Consider the following 22,374-nt stretch of genomic DNA (forward strand, 5'->3'; position numbering starts at 1 on the left):
CTTTAAATATGTTTTTATTAATTTTTAGAGAGGGAGAGAGGGAAACATGGATGTGACACAGAAACATCAATTGGCTGCCTCCTGCACGCCCCCCCCCCCCCCCACTGGGGATGGAGCCTGCAACCCCTGGCATGTACCCTGACTGGAATCGAACTGGGACCTCTTAGTTCATGGGACTTCGTTCAATATACTGAGCCACAGAGGTCAGGCCCAATATTTCTTTTTAAACTTAATCAATGAAAGACGTAGGTATTCACTGGCACATGGTGGAGCATGATGGTGACTCTCACAGGTCACCCCAACATCTGAGGCTTTTTAGTCTCCATCCCAGCTCCCACTGGGCTCTCTTGAGAGGTCGGGACTGGAACCTACTGTCTTGGGGCTTCTCTGCCCTCACCAGCCTAGAGACCTCGCTCCTGGACTAAGCCTACTCTTGGCCCCGCCCACAAGGCTCCGCTTTGTGGTCCCGCCCCACAAACAGTTCCGGATTCTCCTTTGCTCTGCTCACAGCTCCTCGTTCCTCCTAGCCTAAGGCACGAGGACCCACATGGGACTGGCCCTAGCACTGCCTGAAGGGCGAGTCCCTGACCCGGCAGGCCACAGTCTGGCTGGAATCTAGCACGCAGACCACGTTTGTAGGAGGTGGGAAGTTATAAGGCGTTAGAGTCCCCGCGGATAGAGTGGTGGGATAGGTTCTTATCTCCCGGCTCAGGCTCGGACGGGGCAGCCTGGGGCGCGCCGCCGCCGAGGAAAGCCCCCGGTGTAGGCCCCGGATATTTGTGTCAGGGGCCGCCGCCATCGTCCCAGCCGATGGGTCGGGATACACGTTCACGCTCTCGGTCAGCCGATGGCAGGGGTCGCAGGAGCCGAAGGCGGCGGAGCGGGAGCGGGAGTCGGAGCCGAAATCGGAGCGGGAGCCATGGGCGACGAAACCGGCGGCGCCGGGACGACGAAGGGCGGCGGAGGAGGCGAAGCCGGGAGCACAGGTGGGGGTCGCTGCGTGAGCGAAATAGGGGGCCTTGGGAAGATTTTGAACAAGGCAGTGACGCGATCTGTCTTACTTTGCTAACTCTCTCTGGCTTTCACGTGGGGAAGGGTCTGACTGAGGAAGTAAGTAGGAGTGACACACCAGGGAGGAGGAGGTGGAGGATGATACAGTTGTCCAGGCAACAGATGATGGTGGCCTTCAGGAGAAGGAGGCTGTGGGAGGCACAGTAAGAAAGTGGGTAGATTTGAGTGGGATTTCGAAACTAGAGGTGACAGCACTTGCTAATGGAGGTGGGTGTGAGAGAGAACTGTTGACAGGTGGCAGGACTCGGTTGATTCCTAGGACCTGGGTCTCAGCTTCCCCGTGGCTCACAGTCCTTTTCTTCTGGAGATGGGGCACCTTGCCAGACTTGGCTTGAGTCTCTTCCAGCACAGTGACGGGGACTGACTCCAAGACCTGGGTTCTAGTGCTGGTTCATCCCCTAATAGGCTGTGACACTCAAGCCATTCTCTTCCCCGCTGGGACCCAGGTTAACTCTCCTGTGTCCCGAAGATTTTAGTGGGGACACAAGATTTCTCCAGTCATTGCCTCCCATTCCTTCAGCCCAGCAATTTTTAACCTTTTTAAATCTCATGGCACATGTAAACTAATTACGAAGATTCTGCAGCACACCAAAAAAATATATACTTTTTGCTGATCTGACAAAAAAAAAACAGGTATAATTTTTATTCATTCACACTGGTTGGCTTTTGTCTTTTTTTTTTTTTTTTTTTTTTGACAATCTAAGGGAAAAGAGGCCAAGTGTAGCCCGGCTGGTGTGGCTGTCTCGGTAGTTGACCATCAACCCATGGACCAAAAGGCCACCAGTTCAATTCCTAATCAGGGTACATGCCCGGGTTGCAGGCTCAATCCCCATTGGGTGTGTGCAGGAGACAACCAATCGATGTGTCTCTCTCATTGATGTTTCTATCTCTCTCTATCTTCCTCTTTCTTTAAAAATCAATTTAAAAAAAAAAAAAAGGTCAGGTGTTGCATGTTTTAAAAATTCTTGCAGCACACTGGTTGAAAATCGTTGCTCCAGCCTGTTCTCAGCACCTTAACCAGAATAATTGTAGTTAGACACAGCTGATTGCCCTCTGGGCTGAGAGGGTGACTTTTTTCTTTTGAAAAGTCTCCTAAGATGATTGCCACCCAGAAATTCCAGACCTGTAAGTAGCAGAACAGAAATAATGAAGAGATGGTTTAAACCAGGGATTGACCAACTACAGCCTGTGACCAAGAATAGTGTTTACATTTTGAAGTGGTAAGGGAAAAAAAATCAAAAGAACAGCATTTCATGACATGTGAAAATTATATGAAATTCAAATTTTAGTATCCAGAAATGAAATTTTACTTGAAACACAGCCATGCCCATTTGTTTACATACTATCCACGGCTGCTTTTGCACAATAGCAGAGCTGGTTTGTTTTGTTTTTTTTTTTTACAGAAAAAAATTTGCTGACCCTGGATTAAGGCCCCGGTGTTGATATTTTAGCTCACATGTAGCAGTAAGTCTTGTTATTTTGTCATCTTTGTATTTTTTCACATACTGTTTTCTAGTATTTGAATTATCCACAAGAATCAACCATCCTCACCCTGGCCGGTTTGGCTCAGCGGTTAGAGCGTTGGCCTGCGGTCTGGAGAGACCTGGGTTCGGTACCCGCTAAGGGCACGTGCCTCGGTTGCAGTTTGTCCCCGGCCCTGGTTGGGTCGTGTGGGTAGCAACCACTCGATGTGTCCCTTTCATGTCAGTGTTTCTCTCTCTCTTTCCCTCCCACTCTATCTTAACAAAATATCTAAAAAATGTCCTCGGGTGAGGATTAAAAAATAAAAAAGAATCAACCATACTAGATATGTAATCATTGTTATTTATAAAAATTTCATCATGCCCTGGTCAGTTTGGCCCAGCAGTTAGAACGTCGGCCCGAGGACCAAAGAGTCTCGGGTTCAATGCCCATCAAGGGCACATACCTTGGTCACAGTTCAGTCCCCAACCCTGGTTGGGTGGGGAGGCAACTAGTCGATGTGTCTTTGTCACATCGATGTCTCTCCCCCCCCCCCTCTTCCTTCCCCTCCCCCTCCTTCTCTCCCTCTTTTTCTCTCCCTCTTCCTCTCTCCCTCTCTCCCCCCTCACTCTATCTGAAGATGAAAAAATAAAATATAAAAATTTGATCACATTTGTAGTACATATTCAAGGGCTCCAAAATAATTGGTTTTCATAGGTCAGATTTTTTATTTTTTTAAATGTGTTTTTATTGATTTTTTAGAGAGAGAGGAAGGGAGAGAGAGGAAGGTTCAATGTGAGAGAGAAACATCGATTGGCTACCTTCTGCACACCCCCTACTGGGGATACAACCCGAGCATGTGCCCTGACCAATAATTGGACCGGACCTCTCAGTCCGTGGGTTGATGCTCAATCCACTGAGCCAACCAGCCAGACTAATATTGGAAAATCATTTTTTATTTTTCAATTGCACTTGACATACAGAGTGTGAGAGTGTGTGTGTGTGTGTGTGTGTGTGTGTGTGTGTATTCCTCATCAAGGATGTGTTTATTGATTTTTAGAGAGGTGGGGGAGAGAAACATCATGTCTCCTGTACGTGCCCTGACTGGGAATCAAACCTGCAACCTTTTTGGTGTATGGGATGACACTTCAACCAACTAAACTACCCATCGGGGGTAACATACAATATTATATTAGTAATATATTAGCTTCAGGTGTACAATCCTATGATTAGATATTATATAACTTAGTGATCATCCTGATATATCTCATATTTATCTGATACCATACATAGTTATTAGAACACTATACCATACAGTTATTAAAATATTATTGACTACAAAGATTTTTTTATTGATTCTTAGAGGAGGGCGAGGGAGAGAGAAAATCATAGATGTGAGAGCAAACCACGGATTGGCTACCTCCTGCATGCCCCCTACCAGGGATCAAGCCCACAATTTGGACATGTCCCCTGACCAGTAATCCAACCAGCATCTTTTTGGTGCACAGGGCGATGCCCAACCAAGCCACACCAGCCAGGGCCAATTTATTTTATTTTATTTTTTTTAACTTATCTTTATTGTTGAATGTATTGCAGCTGTCCCCTCTTTTTTCCCCATTGACTGCCTCCTCCCTAATGCTGCCCCCTCCTGCCTTCCCCACCCTATTGTCTGTGTCCACTGGTTGTGCATATATGCATAGAAGTTCTTTGATTTATCTCATCCCGCCCTCTCTCACTCCTTACTTTTGAGGTTCATCAGTCTAACAACCAATTTGTACTTAGTAATTTCTTCATCTTTCTCACCCATTCCCCCGCCCCCTCCCATCTGACAACTAACAAAATGTCCTCTGTGTCTGTGAGTCTGTTTCTGTTTTGCTTGTTCATTTTGTTTGTAGATTCAATTGTTGATAGATATGTATCAATTGCCATTTTATTGTTCATATTGTTGTTGTTCTCCTTCAAGAAGACCCTTCGACATTTTATATAATACTGGTTTAGTGGTGATGAACTTTTTTAGTTTTTGTGTGTCTGGGAAACTCTTGATGTGTCTTTCGATTCTAAATAATAGCTTTGCAGGATATAGTAATCTTGGTTGTAGGTCATTGCTTTTCATCACCTTGAATATCTCTTGCCACTCCTTTTTGGCCTGCAGAGTTTTTTTTTGAGAAATCAGCTGACAGTCATGGGAGCTCCTTTGTAGGTAACTAACTGCTTTTCTCTTGCTGCTTTTAAGATTCTCTCTTTGTCTTTAACTTTTGGCATTTTAATGATGATGTGTCTTGGTGTGGACCTCTTTGGGTTCATATTGTTTGGGACTCTCTGCTTCCTGGACTTGTATGTCTGTTTCCTTCACCAAGTTAGAGAAGTTTTCTGTCATTATTTTTTCAAATAGGTTTTCAATTTCTTGCTCTCTCTCTTCTCCTTCTGGCACCCCCATGATGCAAATGTTGGCACGCTTGAAGTGGCTCCTTACACTGTCCTCTTTTTTTTTTTATTCTTTTTTCTTTTTGCTGTTCTGATTGGGTGTTTTATTTTGCTTCCTTATATTCCAAATTGATGGTTTGCTTCTTGGCTTTACCTACTCTACTATTGATTCTCTGTAAATTATTCTTTTTTTTTTTTATCCTTACCTGAGGACATTTTTTGCATTTATCTTCAGATAGAGCAGGAGGGAGGGAGGGAGGGAGGGGGAGAGAGAGAGAGACCTCAATGTGAGACAGATACATCGAGTAGTTGCCACCCACACAACCCCAACCAGGCTGGGGACAAACTGCAACCAAGGTACGTGCCCTTAGCGGGAACCAAATCCGGGACTCTCCAGTCCGTAGACCGACACTCTAACCACTGAGCAAAACCGGCCAGGGCCCTGTAAATTATTCTTTATTTCAGTTAGTGCATCCTTCATTTCTGACTGGTCCTATTTTATGTTGTTGATGTTTTCACTAAGTTCCTTGGAGTTCTCCTTTAAGTTCTTTGAGGTTCTCGCTAAGTTCTTTGAAATTCTCACTAAGTTCCTTGAAATTCTCACTAAGTTCATTGAGCATCCTATAACCAGTGTTTTGAACTCTGCATCTGTTAGATTGCTTATCTCTATTTAATTTAGTTCTTTTCTGGAGTTTTGCTCTGTCCTTTCATTTGGGATATGTTTCTTTGTCTTCTAATTTTGGCTACCTCCCTGTGTTGTTTCTATGTATTAGGTAGAGTTGCTATGTCTCCTAGGCTTCCTAGGGGCCTGTTGTAGTAGGTGTCCTATAGGGTCTAGTGGCACAGCCTCCCTGGACACCCCAGCTGGGCCCTCGAGGTGCACCCCTCGTGTGGACTTCACACCCTTCTGTTGTAATTGAGTCTTGATTGCTGGTGGCACAGTAATGGGAGAGATTTACTCAGGCTGATCAGCTGCAAGGACTGGCTGTGCCCACTGACCACTGGCCTCTGACTACCTTGGAGGATCAGCTGTGTAGGGGCCCACCACACAGAGCAAGACTTACTTCAGCAGGGCTCTGGTACCCACTGAGTTCACTCATTGAGTGTGCCACTTGTGGGGGTGGTTGGTTGGTGGTGCTTCGGTGTGATCTGAAGCTGTCCACTGGGTGTGCTGGCTCTGGGGCAAGGTCAGCCTCTGGCTGTTTTCTACCCGGGGCTACCCGTCATAAGCTACAGAGTGATCTGCAGATGGCTGCTTCTTATGCTGGGCTTGAAGATGCCCAGGAAAAGCCAAATTGTGAACCAAGCTTGCTGCTTCTAGTGCCAGCCTGGGGCCACTTAATAAGAGGTATGGGGCTAACTGGCCAGGGCCAATTTATACTTCTTAATCCCTTCACCTTTCTCATTTATGCCCCAATCCCCTCCCATCTGGCAACCATCAAAGTGTTCTCTGTATAAGTCTGTTTCTGTTCTTCTTCATTTATTTTGATTTTTAGATTCAATTGTTGATAGGTATTTATTGCCATTTTATTTTTATTTCTGACTGGTTCTTTTCTATGGTTTCTATGTCCTTTTTTATTCTGTTGAAGTTCTAAGTTCCTTGAGCATCCTATAACCATTGTTTTGAACTCTTTATCAGGTAGTTTGCTTGCCTCCATTTCATTTAGTTTTATTTCTGAAATTTCTCCTTTTCTTTCATTTGGGACCTGTTTCTTTGTCTCCGCATTTTGGCTGCTTTCCTATGTTTGTTCCTATGTATTAGGTAGAGCTGCTACTTCTCCCAGCCTTGGTAGAATGGCCTTGGGTAGTAGGTGTTCTGTAGGGCCCAGTGGCACAGCTTCCCTAGTCATCCGAGCCGGGCTCTCCAGTCACCCTGTGTTGGCTGTGTTGCACTATCCTGTTGTAGTTGAGCTTTGATTGTTGTTGGCATCACTGGAAGGGATTGATCAGTCAGCTGCAAGGAACGACTTCAACTACAGCAGAAGAGCCTGCTATGCAGAAGTCAACCCTAAGGAGCAGAACTTGCTATAGTGGAGCTTTGGTGCTCACTGAGTCCACCTCTTGTTCGTGGAGATGGTAGGTTTGTATGTAATCTGGCATATTTTGAAGCTCTCCACCAGGTACACTGGCTCTGGGGCTTACTGGGAGGTGCAAAGTCAGCCACTGCCTGTACCCTGCCTGGGGCCACCTGGCACAAGCTACAGAGCGATCTGCAGATGGCTGCTACTTGTGTTGGGTTTAAAGGTGCCCAGGAGAGGCCAAGCTGTGAAACAAGGTGGGCTGCCTGCCATTAGTGCCAGGCCTGGGGCCACTTAGCAAGAGGAAGGTAGTATGCAGACAGGCCAATTGCTGCTTATTTGAGAGATTTTAGGAAAGTCCAAAAGGCAAGAGAGGCCAGTTATATGAAAAAACCACTGGAAACTGCTCGGATGGGCAAGCAGGTTGGGTGGGGCAGGGTCACAGGAAATCACCAGGGTAGGGCAAGTAGTGTGAGCTAGGTTGATGGAGACTCAGATAATGGCTCCTGCCTGTTGGCTCTTTGGGGGGAACGAAGGGGTGTGTGGAAGTCTCAAAAAAGGAACAATGGCCCTTGCCAGTTTTTCTCAGTGGTTAGAGCATCGGCCCACAGACCAGAGAGTCCCAGGTTCGGTTCCTGCTAGGGGTATGTACCTTGGTTGCAGTTTGTCCCTGGCCCCGGTTAGGGTTGTGTGGGTGGCAACCAGTCTCTCTCACATCCATGTTTCTCTCTCTCTCTCTTCCCCCCTATCTCCCTCCTGCTCTATCTGAAGATAAATGCAAAAAATGTCCTTGGGTGAGGATTTAAAAAAAAAAAAAAGGAATAATGGCCTCTGCCAGCCCTTTTGTCAGGCATAAAGCTGCACCCCCAGCTCTTGCCCTGATGCCAGACAATTCAGTTCCTCCTCATATGTCCCTGGTTCCTTTCAAGCTGCTGCCCCAGTGCAGGAGCTTGGAGTGAGTCCAAGTAAGTCCGTGCACATACCCTTTAAGAAGAACTACCTTGCCCTGGTCAGTTTGTCTCAGCTGTTAGAGCATCAGCCTGCGGACCAGAGAGTCCCAGGTTCAGTTCCCGCTAAAGGCACGTGCCTTGTTTGCGGTTTGTCCCTAGCCCTGGTTGGGGTTGTGTGGGTGGCAACCACTTGATATGTCTGTCACATCGATGTTTCTCTCTCTTCCTCCCTCTCTCCCTCCTGCTCTATCTGAAGATGAATGCAAAAGTGTCCTCAGGTGAGGATTTAAAAAAAAGAACTACCTTGCCCGGCTGGTGTGACTCCGTGGTTGATCATCGACGCATGCACTAAGAGGTCGCCAGTTCGATTCCCAGTCAGGGCACATGCCCAGGTTGTGGGCCAAGTCTCCAGTGGGGACATGCAGGAGGTGGCCAGTTGATGTTCTCTCTCATAAATGTTTCTATCTCTTTCTCCCTCTCCCTTCCTTTCTCTCTAAAATCAATAAGCGGGGGGTGGGGGGGTGGGGGCTACCTGGGCCCTGGCCGGTTTGGCTCAGCAGTTAGAGCATTGATCCACAGACCAGAGTCTCAAGTTTGATTCCCGTCAAGGGCACATACCTTGGTTGCGATTCATCCCTGGCCCTGGTCGGGGTTGTGCAGGAGGCAGCCAATCAGTCAGTCAGTCAGTCTCTCTCTCTCTCTCACGTTGATGTCCCCCCCCCCCCCACTCTTATATGAAGATGAATGGGAAAATGTCCTCAGGTGAGGATTAAAAAAAAAAAAAAAGTAAGTGTCTGGGACTCCAGCAGCCTCTGTCTCACTGAGCCACAATTCCCCCTCTGGTTTTTACAGCCAGGGTTATGCGAACTTCTCTTCCAGGTACTGGAACCCTGGGCTGGGGGCTCTGGTATGGGCTGGGTAGGGGGTTCTGTAGCCAAGATATCCCTCCAGGTTTTATTTTACTTTTTTATTTTTAAAATATTTCTGCCCTGGCCTTGGCCAGTTTTGCTCAGTGGTTAGAGCATCGACCTGCGGTCCTGAGAGACACGGGTTCGATTCCCGGTAAGGGCGCGTACCTTGGTTGAGGTTGCAGTTTGTCCCCAGCCCTGGTTGGGTCGTGTGTGCGGGAGGCAGCCACTCTGTGTCCCTTTTGAGTCGATGTTTCTCTCTCTCTCTTCCTCTCTCTTTCTCTCTCCCCCTCCACTCTATCTGAACAAAATATGGAAAAATGTCCTCGGGTGAGGGTTAAATAAAAATAAAAATAAAATAATAAAAAAATTTTTGCCCTGGCCAGTTTGGCTCAGCAGTTGAGTGGTCGGCCTGTGGACCAGAGAGTCCCAGGTTCGGTTCCCACTAGGGGCACGTACCACAAAAAAAATAATTTCTTACTGATTTTTGGAGAGAGAGGAAGATTACTGTGAGAGTGGAACATCAGTTGCCTGCCTCCTACACGCCCCCTATCGGGGATTGAACCCACAACCCAGGCATTTGCCCTGACCAGGAATCAAACCTTTCAGTGCATAGGGATGACGCCTAACCAACTGAGCCACACCAGCCAGGGCTCCCTCCTGATCTTAAATTCCCAAACATGGGTGTGAGACCAGCCTGTTCTGTGCCTGCCGCTCCTACCAGTCTCAATGTGGGTTCTTCTTTAAATCTCTAGTTGTAGGACTTCCATTCAGCTAGATTTCAGGTAGTTCTGAATGATGGTTGTTCTGTAGTTTAGTTTTATTTTGATGTGGTTGTAGGAGGATTAGAGCACCAGATTTACCTACATTAACATCTTGACCGGACATCTCCAAATTTTTTTACCTGAGCTTAATAGGTGGAACATTTAACAAACTAACGACAGATTTAGGTTTTTTTTCCTCTTCTTGTTCAAAGGCTTCCAAACACTAAAGAATCTATCCCTAGGGGCTTTCCCATTCTGTTCCCTATTCCCAAAGCCCTTCTCTGGCCTCTTATTACTGCCAGTGTTACTCCAGTTTACTCCTGCCCATCCTGTATGACCAGTTTAAACACCACCTTTTCCTGCAAGTCCTCCCCTGATGCCTTGGAGAGATCAGATCCCCTGGTTTAAACTATTATTGTTCTTGCACCATCCAGCCCCAGCCCACCTCCCTGCTGTCATCCCTTCACTCCTCCCCTTGCTTACTCTGTTCCAGCTACATGGGCCTTCTTGCTGTTCCTTGAACATGCCAAGTAAATTGTTGCCCAAGGCCTTTGCTCTCAGCCTGGATCACCCAGATCTCTCCATAGCTCCTTCCACCACTTCCTCCAGAGTTACCTCCTAGGAAGACCCTCTCAGACCTTCTGTCCCCTAATTTTACATAATTCCTTTGTGGCTCAAAGTACTATCCCATATCACACTGTGTGTTTACTTGTTGATATGAGCCCCACAAAGGAAGGGACAGACCATCAATGCTTTAGTCACTGCTATGTTCTCAGAACCTAAGACAGTGCCTGGTGCACAGCTGGCACCCACTAAACATATGTCGAATAAATGACTGACCAGTGGGCAGTGAGCGGACCCTTTCGGATTTTCTCCCCAGGTCAGATTCAGAGGAAGACCAGTGGCAGCGGCGGGGAAGGCAGAGCCGGAGCCCACAACCACCTCGATGGCGCTCACAGGACCGGTCCTCTCAGTCCGACTCAGGCAATGAACGGCAGTGGCGGCAGCAGGGCCGCTTGGCCTGCCACCGGCGGACACGCTCTTGCTCCTCCTCATCCAGCTCTGCATCCCCAGACCACAACCAGAGTCCAAGGGAGGTGGCCGCAGCCCTGAGCCAGCAACAGAGCTTGCAGGAGCGGCTGCGGCTACGCGAGGAGCGGAAGCAGCAGGAGGAGCTAATGAAGGCCTTCGAGACGCCTGAGGAGAAACGGGCCCGGCGGCTGGCCAAGAAGGAGGCCAAGGAGAGGAAGAAGCGGGAGAAGATGGGCTGGGGCGAGGAATACATGGGCTACACCAACACCGATAACCCCTTCGGTGACAACAACCTTTTGGGCACTTTCATCTGGAACAAGGTGAGCCAGCCTTAGCCATGAAATGCTTGGTGATTAGTTCTGTGTTTGTGCCATTCGCAACTTTTCCTACCTTTCTAATAATTTTTACTTTATATACTTTTTCTTTATTGATTTGAGAGGGAGAGGGCGAGAGAGAAACATCGATGAGAGAAAACATCAGTTGGCTGCCTCCTGTATGCCCTACTCTGGGGATTGGGCCCACAACCTGGGCATGTGCCCTGACCGGAAATCGAACCAATGACCTCTTGGTGCATAGATCAATGCTCACCCACTGAGCCACACCAGCCGGGCTTTACTTTATATACTTTTTACAACTTCTATTTCAAGAGATATTATTTAGCACTCACAGCACACATTCCAGACTGCACTTTGCCATGCAGAGTTTATCTTATACAAACATACATAAGCATGCACACACACACTGGTTTTGCCAGGTTTTCTCTGTTAACTGTCTCTTGCAGTATAACGTTTTAGGTATGCTTTGCCCCCAAAACCAGCCTAACCTCAATGTGACTGGAGACCAAGTTCTTAGTGTCACATTCTCAAGATGGGATTCCACAGTTATATTCTGTCAGCTTAGAGCTATCATATCATCCTTGAGATGAAAATTACACACTGACCACTTACCTGCATTCATGGCCTTGGGCACATAGCTGAAAATCACAGAATTTCTCTTAGAGTTCTAGAGGCCAGAAGTCTGAAATGAAGGTGTCAGCAGGACCATCCTCCCTTTGGAGGATCCTTCCAGCTTCTGGTGGTTGCTGGCAACCCACAGCTTGTGGCTGTATCACTCTAGTCTCTGCCTCTGTTGTCACGTAACTGTCTTCTCTCTGTGTCTGTGTCTAAATTTCCCTCTCCCTATAAGAACACCAGTCATTGGATTAGGGCCCTGCCTAATCCAGTATGACCTCATCCTAACTGATTATATCTCCAGAGACTCTGTTTCCAAATAAGGTCACATCATGGCTTCCAGGTGTGGAGACATGGACATATTTTTTGGGAGATACAGTTCAACCCAACACAACACTCATTGGTGGTGGGGGATTTGGAAGCTAGGGCATCTCCACCACTTATCACCCACACTTCAGGGATGAGTTCTTGTCACTACCTTGAACACACGGCCCATTTCACCTCGGCCTTTGTACTCGCCATTCCTCTGCCTTAGAACACTCCATACCTCTCTGTGGGTGTTCTTTCTCATCCTTCAGATCTCAGCTGACTTGGTTTCTCTTCTGAGAGGCCCTCCTGGTCCCCTTGGTCCCCCAGGTTACCCTGGTATTCTTTTTTTTAATATTTTTTTTTCTTTATTCATTTTAGAGAGAGAGGAAGAGAGAGATAGAAACATCAATGAGAGAGAACATCGATTGGCTACCTCCTGCATGCTCCCTACTGGGAATTTGACCCACAACCTGGGCATGTGCCCTGACCAAGAATTGAACCAGAGACCTCTTGGTGCATGGGTCAATGCTCAACCACTGAGCCACACCAGCCAGGATTTTAAAATATATTTTTATTGATGTTTTTAGAGTGAATGATAGAAACATCGATGCAAACTGGTCATGTGCCCTGACCGGGAATCAAACTGGGACCTCTCAGTTTATGGGACAGCACTCAATCCACTGAGCCATACTGTCAGGGCAACCCCTGCTATTCTTTATCAGGGCATGCCCCTGCAATTTTAGCACCTTACTAACAAACTTATATTGTGCATCTGCCAGGTGCTAGATACTGTGTGGACCCTAGGCACACATACACAAGTAAGGGAGACAAAGATCACTATCCCTGTGGGACTAGCATTCTTGTAGGAGGGAGACGAACCATAATAAGTAAGTTAACAAAGTACATAGAGGAGAGAAAGAAGGCAGGTGTTGGGGTGCAGCAGCAACCACAGTTAATAAGCAGGCCCAGAAAGTTCTCATTGTAAAGGTATTTTTAAGTATACATCCTAATTTATAATGCATAGTTCCTGCCAAACTGAGCTCCACAGGGCAAGCTCTGGTACACAGTAGGCACTCAATAAATGCAAATGAACGAGCTTGCTATAGTTTGGTTGGTGTGTACACATACATGCCTAGGGACAGGTCGCTTCTCTTAACTTTACTCTCATCTGCAGAGCATATGCTGTGGTCCTTTCATTTCAGTCTTATACACGAGTATATCAAAGCTTCCTCATGGGAGGTTCCAGGGAGGGTAATGGGAGGGAGGCACTTCTGCTCAGCAGGCCTTTGGTTGATCCTTCCAGGCCCTGGAGAAGAAGGGGATCAGCCACCTGGAGGAGAAGGAGCTGAAGGAGCGGAACAAGAGGATCCAGGAAGACAATCGACTGGAGCTGCAAAAGGTGGGAGTACCCTTGGCATGTCCACATGGGGTCAGGAGGCCTTCCCTCATAGGGGCCCAAAGGCTGGTTTGCCTTTTGTTTAAGTCAAACAGGACCTGATTGGCTTACGTGGAAAGTCTAGGGGATGCTGGCTTTAGGCACAGCTGGATCCAGGGGCTCAGGCACTGTCTCCAGTGAGTTGCTTCTCTCCACATTGTCTCTGCTAGCCTCTAGGCTTTACTTCCAGATGCTCCTCTCAGGGTGGCCAAAGTGGTCCTTCCAGTTCCAGGCTGCTGTGTCTCTAGTAGAATGAAGGCCTCTCCTTTCCCAGGGTCTGTCTGAAACCTCAGGCATTCCTGGACCAATCCCTGTGTCCAGGGTTGGTGGACTGGGGCCAGGCCTTGGTTATAGTCCTAGCCCTGACCCTAGGAGATTTGATGGCCTGAGAGGGCACAGGGCAGGCCACATGAGACCCCTATCATCTAGCTGTCCAGCCCCCGTCATCCTTCCTGTGCACCCCCCCAGGTGAAGCAGCTGAGGCTGGAGCGGGAGCGGGAAAAGGCCATGCGTGAGCAGGAGCTGGAGATGCTGCAGCGGGAGAAGGAGGCAGAGCACTTCAAGACATGGGAGGAACAGGAGGACAACTTCCACCTCCAACAGGCCAAACTTCGGTGCAGTGCGTGGGTGGGGAGGGGGGCTGCCCACCGCCACCCTGCATCCCCTCCCTTCACCTAGCAACCTGCTTCTGAACTCAAACACATGGAGCCTGTTTCTGCCCCTGGGCCTTAGCACATGCTATTCACCCTTCCTAGAACCCACTCTCCCAGCTGCTCCCCTTCACCCTTTGGGGGTTTTTTTGTTTGTTTTTTGTTTTGTTTTTTTATCCTCACCTGAGGATATTTTTCCATTTTTTGTACAGATAGAGTGGGAGGGAGAGAGAGGAAGGGAGAGAGAGAGGAACATCGACGTGAAGGGACACATCGAGTGGCTGCCACCCGCACGACCAACCAGGGCCGGGGACAAACCGCAACCGAAGTACGTGCCCTCAGCGGGAACCGAACCAGGGTCTCTCCAGACCGCAGGCCGACGCTCTAACCGCTGAGCCAAACTGGCCAGGGCGTCACCCTTTGGGTTTTTGCCTATTGTGTCCTTGGGGGGGCCCTCCCCAGCCCCCTTGCTGGCACTAGCCCTTGCTTTGCGTGCACACCTGTTGCTGGTGCACTCACATCTCCCCCATTGGGCAGAGTGCAGAGGAGACCTGTGAATACACTGGTTCCATGTGACAGAGCTGCACAAGCTAAGTGGAGTGTGCTGGGCCCTGGACCACGCTGACTGTGCTAGTCCCTCCACTTGTAGCCCACGGGGGTGTTTGCTCATTGGCTGCATTTATAGACAAGGAAAAGAAGGCTTCTGGGGGTTGTGAGTTGTCTGAGGCCATACGGGTATCTGAGCCTGTGGCCTTGCATTTGTGCACCTGGAACCCACCCCTCACTTCCCTCCTCACCCTTCTCTCTGCTGGCCACACAAATTCTGGCCAGGGGCCACCCTCAGATTAGACAGCACTGAGGCTCTAGATCTTCCAGCCCGGACAGCTATCCTTTGAAAAGTGGTCCTCTGCACCTCAGGCTCCACTCTTAACTGGCTGCTCACTCCTGTCCCAGCCTGTGCCTCCTGGCTAACCTATCTTATTTCTCTGCCTGATACCTTCTCTTTCAGGAAGCCTTCCCTGACCACCACCCCCTGCAGGCCCGGCTCCTCCCCCTGGCTCCCACATTGGTTGCCCCAATGGACAAGATTATAGGAGGGAGGTTGCAACCTGGGCTCTGACACCACTGCCTGCTCCCTGCAGCTCCAAGATTCGAATCCGGGATGGACGGGCCAAGCCCATTGACCTGCTGGCCAAGTACATCAGCGCTGAGGACGATGACCTGGCTGTGGAGATGCACGAGCCTTATACCTTCCTCAATGGCCTCACAGTGGCTGACATGGAGGACCTGCTGGAGGATATCCAGGTACAGCCTGTCCCCACCACCCACACCCTGGTCTTCCCAAGATGTGCCTTCACCCCACCCCTCTGTGCCTCTGCCTTCAGGTATACATGGAACTTGAGCAGGGCAAGAATGTGGACTTCTGGAGGGACATGACCATCATCACAGAGGATGAGATCTCTAAGCTCCGCAAGCTGGAGGCCTCAGGCAAGGGCCCAGGTAACCCAGGGTGTGCTCTTGGGGACACATATCTACACCAAGGGCTGGATGGTTTCACCGGACGCTAGCCTCAGGGGCTCTGTGGGCCTCATTCTCTTCCTCTGGGCTCTCCACGGCCCTCTGGAGGCCTCTGAGAGCCACCAGGGGGCAGCACTGAGCATTGGGAACCCCAGGTTCTGGGCAAGGGACTCTCCAGAGGGGTGGGGGGTTTCCTTTATGATCACTCATCAGTGCTGGGCTTCCCTAGGAGCAGTGCCAATGGGGGCTTTTTGTTTGGGTTTCAAGTTTTCTGTGGAGATTCAGTTTGTGTGAGAGCAGGACCCAGCTCTGCTTGGCTGGAAACTCCATGCAACCCGTCTGTTCAACTTGGCATTCTTTTTTAACTCAATTTTCTTCTTATCAGAATGATCACATGCGTACATTCACAAGGGAAATGAACTCCCCAGACATGGTCCATTGTCCCCTGGGGGCAGAATCACTCCATTTGAGAACCACAGCTCTAAAAGCTCTTTACCACTCTGGCCAGTTTGGTTCAGTGGTTAGAGCACCGACCCTGGGACCAAAGAGTCGGTTCAATTCTGGTCAAGGGCACATACCTCAGTTGCAGTTCAGTCCCCAACCCTGGTTGTGCGGGAGACAGCCAATCAATGTCTCTCTCTCACATTGATGTTTCTCTCTCTCTCCCCTCCTCTCCTTCTCCCCCCTCTCTGTTCTGAAGATAAAATTGAAAAATATCCTCATGTGAGGATTGATAATAAAAATTAAAAGATAAAAGCTCATGACCAACCACAATAGGCCTGTCCCTTCAGCCCCCTAAAGCCACCAGTTTTAATGATTCCAGCTTCTGTGGGCCTTGTGTCCCTGTTGCCAAGCTTTATTCTTCATCACCCACTTCTAGTGGCTGAGGACATGAACCATCCCCTCCCCCACACTTGTGTGAATGTCATTTGCGTGCAGTTCAGATGTGGGTCGGGACAGTTTCCTTCCTCGTGAAACAAGACGAATATCCTTTATTTTTGTAAATAGAGTTTTGTTTCTCATGTCCTGTTAGCAATTACATCCTGCAGTAACTTCCGGAGAAAGGAAGAGAAACTCTTCATTGTCAGAAAGGAAATGTCCTTTGGTGGCAGTGGGCCTGGGTGTAGAACTTGTTGGAAGTGTATTGTGGAGCCGGTGGACAGAGTAACAGTTACGAGCATGGCTCTGGGTGCAAATCCAGGCCACCAAGGAGCTCAGTGACCTTAGCTGATCGGCTGTCTCCTGGATGCTTAGTTGTCCCTTTAATTGCATGGGGAAGATAAATTCCCTCCAGGTGGATTGAATGAAGAGAAATGAGTAAGAAGTGTCAAACACTGGAAACAGCACGTAGGTGTATGATGGGGACTGTCCACCACTGACCCCAGCCTTCCAGCTGAACCTTGGAAGTACTCAGACACATCAAGAAGTCCATCAGACCTTTTTCTTATCCCCGGGCCCTTTCTCTCCCACCCCCCCAACACAGTGGGTTGGCCTCTACCACCCTCCTGGGGCTCCTTTCTTCAGTGAGGGAGCCCCTCTTTCTAGGACCCTACATCTCCCTTTTTTGTGGTTTGTGCCCTCATGTTGGTGGGGCACATCCTGCCGTAGCTTCTGTTGGAAGGCAGGTAGTTCTTTGATGTCCTGTGTGTCAGAAATTATTTCTCTCTTCCTGTGGTTGGTGGCAGAAGGGCTGGATATAGACTTTGAGAGCAGGGTGTTTTCTTTAGAGGCTAAAGACCCTGCCCCACTGGCTGAAGGGACAGCCCACGTCTGTCCACTTCCAAAGCTCTACCAGTGGATGTTTGGGTGGTATCCAGGCCCAAGACATGGTTTCCTTTATCAGCTCTTGGCTTCCTTGGGAACAGCACCAGCAGGGCTGTCTGGGTTGTAAGTTTTCACTGGTGGCTCCATCTGAGTGCAGGACTTGGTTCCACTTGGCCTGGTATGGGGATTGTTACCAAATTCAGTTTGGGTCCTGTTTCTGGGCCTGTCAAAGACCAAGGCCAGCCTATTGGCTTGTAGGTTGACCACTGAGTCCAGCACTGTTGAGGGCCACTTGGGTACACAACAAAGGGACTGAGTGTCTAGATGCTGATTCTGGTGTCCGAGGTTGGTTGGCTACAGGGACTTGGGTCCCTCTCGATCCTGTTCAATCAACTGTGTCCAGTGGCAGGGGTTCTCGAATTTTGCTTTTGAGCAGGAAGCATGAGCTTGTTTCCCACTTTTTTTTTCACCCAGCAGCTGCATACAGGGCTCCCTGTGGGCCCAGCCCAATGCTAGGGAAATAACAGTGGGAAGGCCAGGGAGTAATCTGGTAGGGAAGGCTTCCTAGGAGAAAGGTATATCTTTGCTAAGTTCTGAGGATAGGTGTTGATGGAGTACCACATGTGCAAAGGACCTAGGGCAGGGCCTGGGTTTGACATCTTTGGTAAGCAACAAGGAAGCTGATCTACCATAGCACATAGGGTCAGGCAGTATCTAGCCCTGATCTTGGGGGCCTCTTAGTCTAGAGGGAAGGGATGTGTCTTTGGGCACTCCGTCCATGATAGATATTGGGACAGACTTTCTTGCAGGACAGAGGGGCCTGTTTGTCTTGGGCAGTGTCAGAACTTCCCGTGGTGCCTGGGAGATGAGCAACTCTTTCTGCTGTGGAATGCCCTCTGTGCCAGGCACAACACAGCGCTCTCATTCATGGTCTCATCGGGCTTCGTAGAGGAGAAAACTGAGACCCAGAGAGAGTGAGTCACTTGCCCAAGATCACACAGCTGGGACTGGCATAGCAGGGTCCGAATTCCAAACAGTTTGGCTATTGGGCAAATTCTCCTGGCTCTTGTGATTTGGGAAGGTAGTGGTGGGCCAGATTGGCAGACTGAGCACCTGGGTCCTAGCCTGGTGCTGACTGACCCCCATGTCACTGCAGGTGAGCGGCGAGAGGGCGTTAACACCTCGGTCAGCTCTGATGTGCAGTCGGTCTTCAAAGGGAAGACGTACAGCCAGCTGCAAGTCATCTTCCAGGGTATTGAGGGCAAGATTCGGGCTGGGGGCCCCAACCTGGACATGGGATACTGGGAGAGCCTACTGCAGCAGCTGCGTGCCCACATGGCGCGTGCCAGGTGAGTGGGCAGTGGGCCTCAGTCACCTCAGCCGGGTACTGTCCTGGGTGGGTCTCATCCCTCTTAGGATCTCGCCTGGGGGGACAGGAGCCATCTTCATCAGGCCTGCTGGGTGGGTCTGGCCCCTAAGTAACCTTGGGGGCCATAGGCCAGTGCCCTGGCCAAAGCCCTCACTATTCTCCCATACTCCACCTGGAGTTGGGCCCCGAGAGTCAGGCAGAGCCTCCCACAGTGGCATGCCTTTCTCACAGCCTTTACTGAGTACCTAGCCTTTGTTTCAAATAGGGTCAGCCGGCATCACAAGAAGCCCCCGGCTGCCTGTCCTGCCTTCCACTGGCCCCACACACCCTGTGTACAAATTCTCAGCGTGCTTGGCACCGCTATGTAAACACAGCGCCTGCCTGTCCCTGTGTACTGGCCTCTAAATTTATCTTTGCCTGCTCCGCCTCTCTTTCCAGCCCAGCCTTGCTGTTAGGTTACACCCACATGTGAATACCATGGGATAGTTCTCAGGGGTTCCTGACTTCAAGTCCCATTTTTTTCATGGCCAAAGCCTTGACCCTGAAATGGCCATGCTGGGCTGGAGCCCCAGCCTGTGTTGTACCCACTAACTGCTCTCTCAAACTCTGTGTCCTAGCAGCGAAAGGGGCCATCATGATAAAGCCTGAGGGAGGACAGGGCCCCCTCCCCAATTCTATTCAGGTGACCCCTCAGCCACTTTCTAGGCTTCGCGAGCGGCACCAAGATGTACTGCGGCAGAAGCTCTACAAGCTGAAGCAGGAGCAGGGCGTGGAGAGCGAGCCGCTATTCCCCATCCTCAAGCAGGAGCCCCAGTCTCCTGGCCACAGGTAGGCCCAGCCTGGAAGTTCCCATTCCTCACCTGGGGGACCAGGATGATCTCCCACTCCAAGGGGCCCACCTACCTCTGGAGGGGTCAGGGCAGCCACCCTCTCAGCCCAGCCCTAGCCCTTTCTTCTCTCCTCAAAGCCTGGAGCCTGAGGACCAGGCCCTGACCCCACCTGGGCCCTCCTTGGAGGGCGGTCCTGTGGAGTCTGAGGCAGAGGGGGCGACACCAGCAGAGGGCGAAGCAGAGGGGGAGGCTGTGCTCATGGAGGAGGACCTGATCCAGCAGAGCCTGGATGACTACGACGCTGGCAAGTACAGCCCCCGGCTGCTCACAGCCCATGAGCTGCCACTGGACGCCCACGTGCTAGAGCCCGACGAGGACCTGCAGCGCTTGCATCTGTCTCGGCAGCAGCTCCAGGTCACAGGTGTGCACCAGGGGTGAATAAGGCCATCCTCTGGGTGTGGGTGGTGGGATGGTTAGGGCAAGAGGCTGCTGGGGCCAGGGCCAACCGGGGGCTTGATGGTGAACCTGTTTCTGTCCCCCTCCCTCTCTGTCTCTGAGCATCCATTCATTTGTCCACTTACTCATCCATTCAGTTGGGCTCAGTGACCAGCTGGCCCCAAGGGCAGAGGGATGGTCATTTTTACATCCTGTGCCTGGCCCTGTGTGAGCTCCTTATGCTACTTGATGCGGGGGGCACTTCAGCCTCCCTGAAATACTGTAGTCCTGGGTACAGAAGAGAAACAGCCTCAGAAAGGCCCCTGCCTGGGGTCCCCTGACAGGTCTCTAACCGTCAGGCTCTCTGGACACTCAGCAGGGGACACATGGTGTTTAGTGTCCATACTGGGAGACAGTGAGCATAGGTGGCCCAGGATAGGGGCAGTGGGAGGCAGGGAAAATTAGAAGCCGGGGCCTGCCCTTCCCTGTGCCTTTACCCTGAGCCTGTTTTTCTGTGAGAGGCCTGGTAGGCTCAGGTAGGCTCGGGCTGCCCTTCACACCACCCTGGGAGGGAGGGTAGCCTCCTGGTGATAGGGGTAAACAACTTCAGTGGTAGGTCAGCCCCAGATAATGGCCACCCCACCCGCAGGCGATGCGAGTGAGAGCGCGGAGGACATCTTCTTCCGGCGGGCCAAGGAGGGCATGGGCCAGGATGAAGCGCAGTTCAGTGTGGAGATGCCACTGACGGGCAAGGCCTACCTGTGGGCGGACAAGTACCGGCCACGCAAACCACGCTTCTTCAACCGTGTGCACACGGGCTTCGAGTGGAACAAGTACAATCAGACGCACTACGACTTCGACAACCCTCCTCCCAAGATCGTGCAGGGCTACAAGTTCAACATTTTCTATCCTGACCTCATTGACAAGCGCTCCACCCCCGAGTACTTTCTGGAGGCCTGCCCCGACAACAAGGACTTTGCCACCCTGCGCTTCCACGCTGGGCCGCCCTATGAGGACATTGCCTTCAAGATTGTCAACCGCGAGTGGGAATATTCGCACCGCCACGGCTTTCGCTGCCAGTTCGCCAATGGCATCTTCCAGCTCTGGTTCCACTTCAAGCGCTACCGTTACCGGCGGTGATGGCCCTGCGTTCCTCCCGGACCACCTGACAAGAGTGGCCCAGCTGGCAGTTGTCCCTGTTTGGTTCACAGCCCACCTCCAGCTGGGCCTTCCCCTCGCCAGCCTCACTTTCTCTGTGTGAACAGCAAGTCACAGTGGAACTGCCTTGGAGGGTAGAGGGGATGACTAGGGCAGGCTGGCCCAGGATTCTGACATGCAAGTGGGGCCGCGAGTGGGATGCTTTGAGCCCAGGGAACCCAGCAGGTGTCAACCTCACTGTCCACATGGGCGAACTGAGGCACATCCCCGTGTTATACAAGCCCTGTGGTACAGGCCTTGAGCTGGGGCCAGCATGGGGCCCAGATGTGTGGTACTAAGCTTTTGAGGGGCAGGAAACCCAAGTTCAGGGCACTGATTGGTCCTCAGACACAGCCAGCTGCAGGACCCACAGCCCTGGCCCTCTCCCAGCCAGCCTCCCTCACTGCCCACTCCAGTGGAACCTAGACCCTGCTGTGCCTGATCCACAGGAGACTTTGAGGGACGTCCCAGTCACCTCGCCCCTAGTGCTGGTTGTGGGCTCAGCCTACCCCCAAGTGGACATGAAGGACACGTCATCCACCATCAGTTCCAGAAACCAAGGGTCACTGAGAAGTCTTTCTGTAGCCACTGGGCAAAGGAGCACCCAGGTGCGCAGCCTCCTTGGGTACAGCTGCAGTGACCCCATCTTGCCTGCGTGTTGCCCTCACCTCAGAACAGATGTGTTCTTTGTGGCCACCTCCCAGCCACCCCAAAGCTGCCCTCCTTGTTCCTGTGTCAGACGGGGACAGTCGAGACACCGATAGGTACACTCACCCAGAGTCACTGACTGTCTATGATACACCAGGCTTATGGACCCCAGAAACATTTCTTTCAGTAATCTATTATGAAGACATTTTCAGCCTACACCAAACCCTGAAGTGCCACCTCCCCAGCTCCTTGGACAGCCCCGCCCAATACTTGATTTCATCTTAGATTGTTTCTCTAAAAAGACTTTTTTAGGTGGGGAGGGAAAATCTTGTTTATTTTCATTTAATTAATAAACGCTTTATTTTAGAATAATTTTAGATTTTCAGAAATACTGGAAAGATAGCCCCGAGCTTCTATACCCACATGCAGCTGTCCCCATAGTTAATGTCTCATGTAACCATGACACATTTGTCACAACTAAGACATGAAACCCAACCAAGGAAACCTTTTAAAAACAACCACAACACCTAAAAATAGCCAATAGTTTCTTAGGAAACTTCTTACAGTTAGTGGATTTCCTCCATGTCTACCTCCAGCCCATCAGCCTCTCCTTCCATTAGGAGGCTGTAATCATAAGCACT

The 22,374-nt window shown here is 50.4% G+C and overlaps 1 protein-coding gene across 1 annotated transcript; it reads left to right on the top strand.

Moving 5' to 3' along the window:
• The first annotated feature begins 762 nt into the window (after positions 1 to 762).
• Positions 763 to 22,045, top strand: CACTIN (cactin, spliceosome C complex subunit). The gene is made up of 10 exons (XM_036281748.1): positions 763 to 986; positions 10,477 to 10,948; positions 13,191 to 13,286; positions 13,791 to 13,936; positions 15,115 to 15,277; positions 15,358 to 15,472; positions 18,411 to 18,603; positions 19,329 to 19,451; positions 19,591 to 19,874; positions 20,538 to 22,045. Exons 1-10 carry the CDS (start codon positions 811 to 813, stop codon positions 21,026 to 21,028), a joined length of 2,259 nt encoding a protein of 752 aa, XP_036137641.1. The 5' UTR covers positions 763 to 810; the 3' UTR covers positions 21,029 to 22,045.
• Positions 22,046 to 22,374: the final 329 nt, after the last annotated feature.

Source organism: Molossus molossus, unplaced genomic scaffold (genome assembly GCF_014108415.1).
Source record: "Molossus molossus isolate mMolMol1 unplaced genomic scaffold, mMolMol1.p scaffold_m16_p_4, whole genome shotgun sequence".
NCBI classification, from domain to species: domain Eukaryota; kingdom Metazoa; phylum Chordata; class Mammalia; order Chiroptera; family Molossidae; genus Molossus; species Molossus molossus.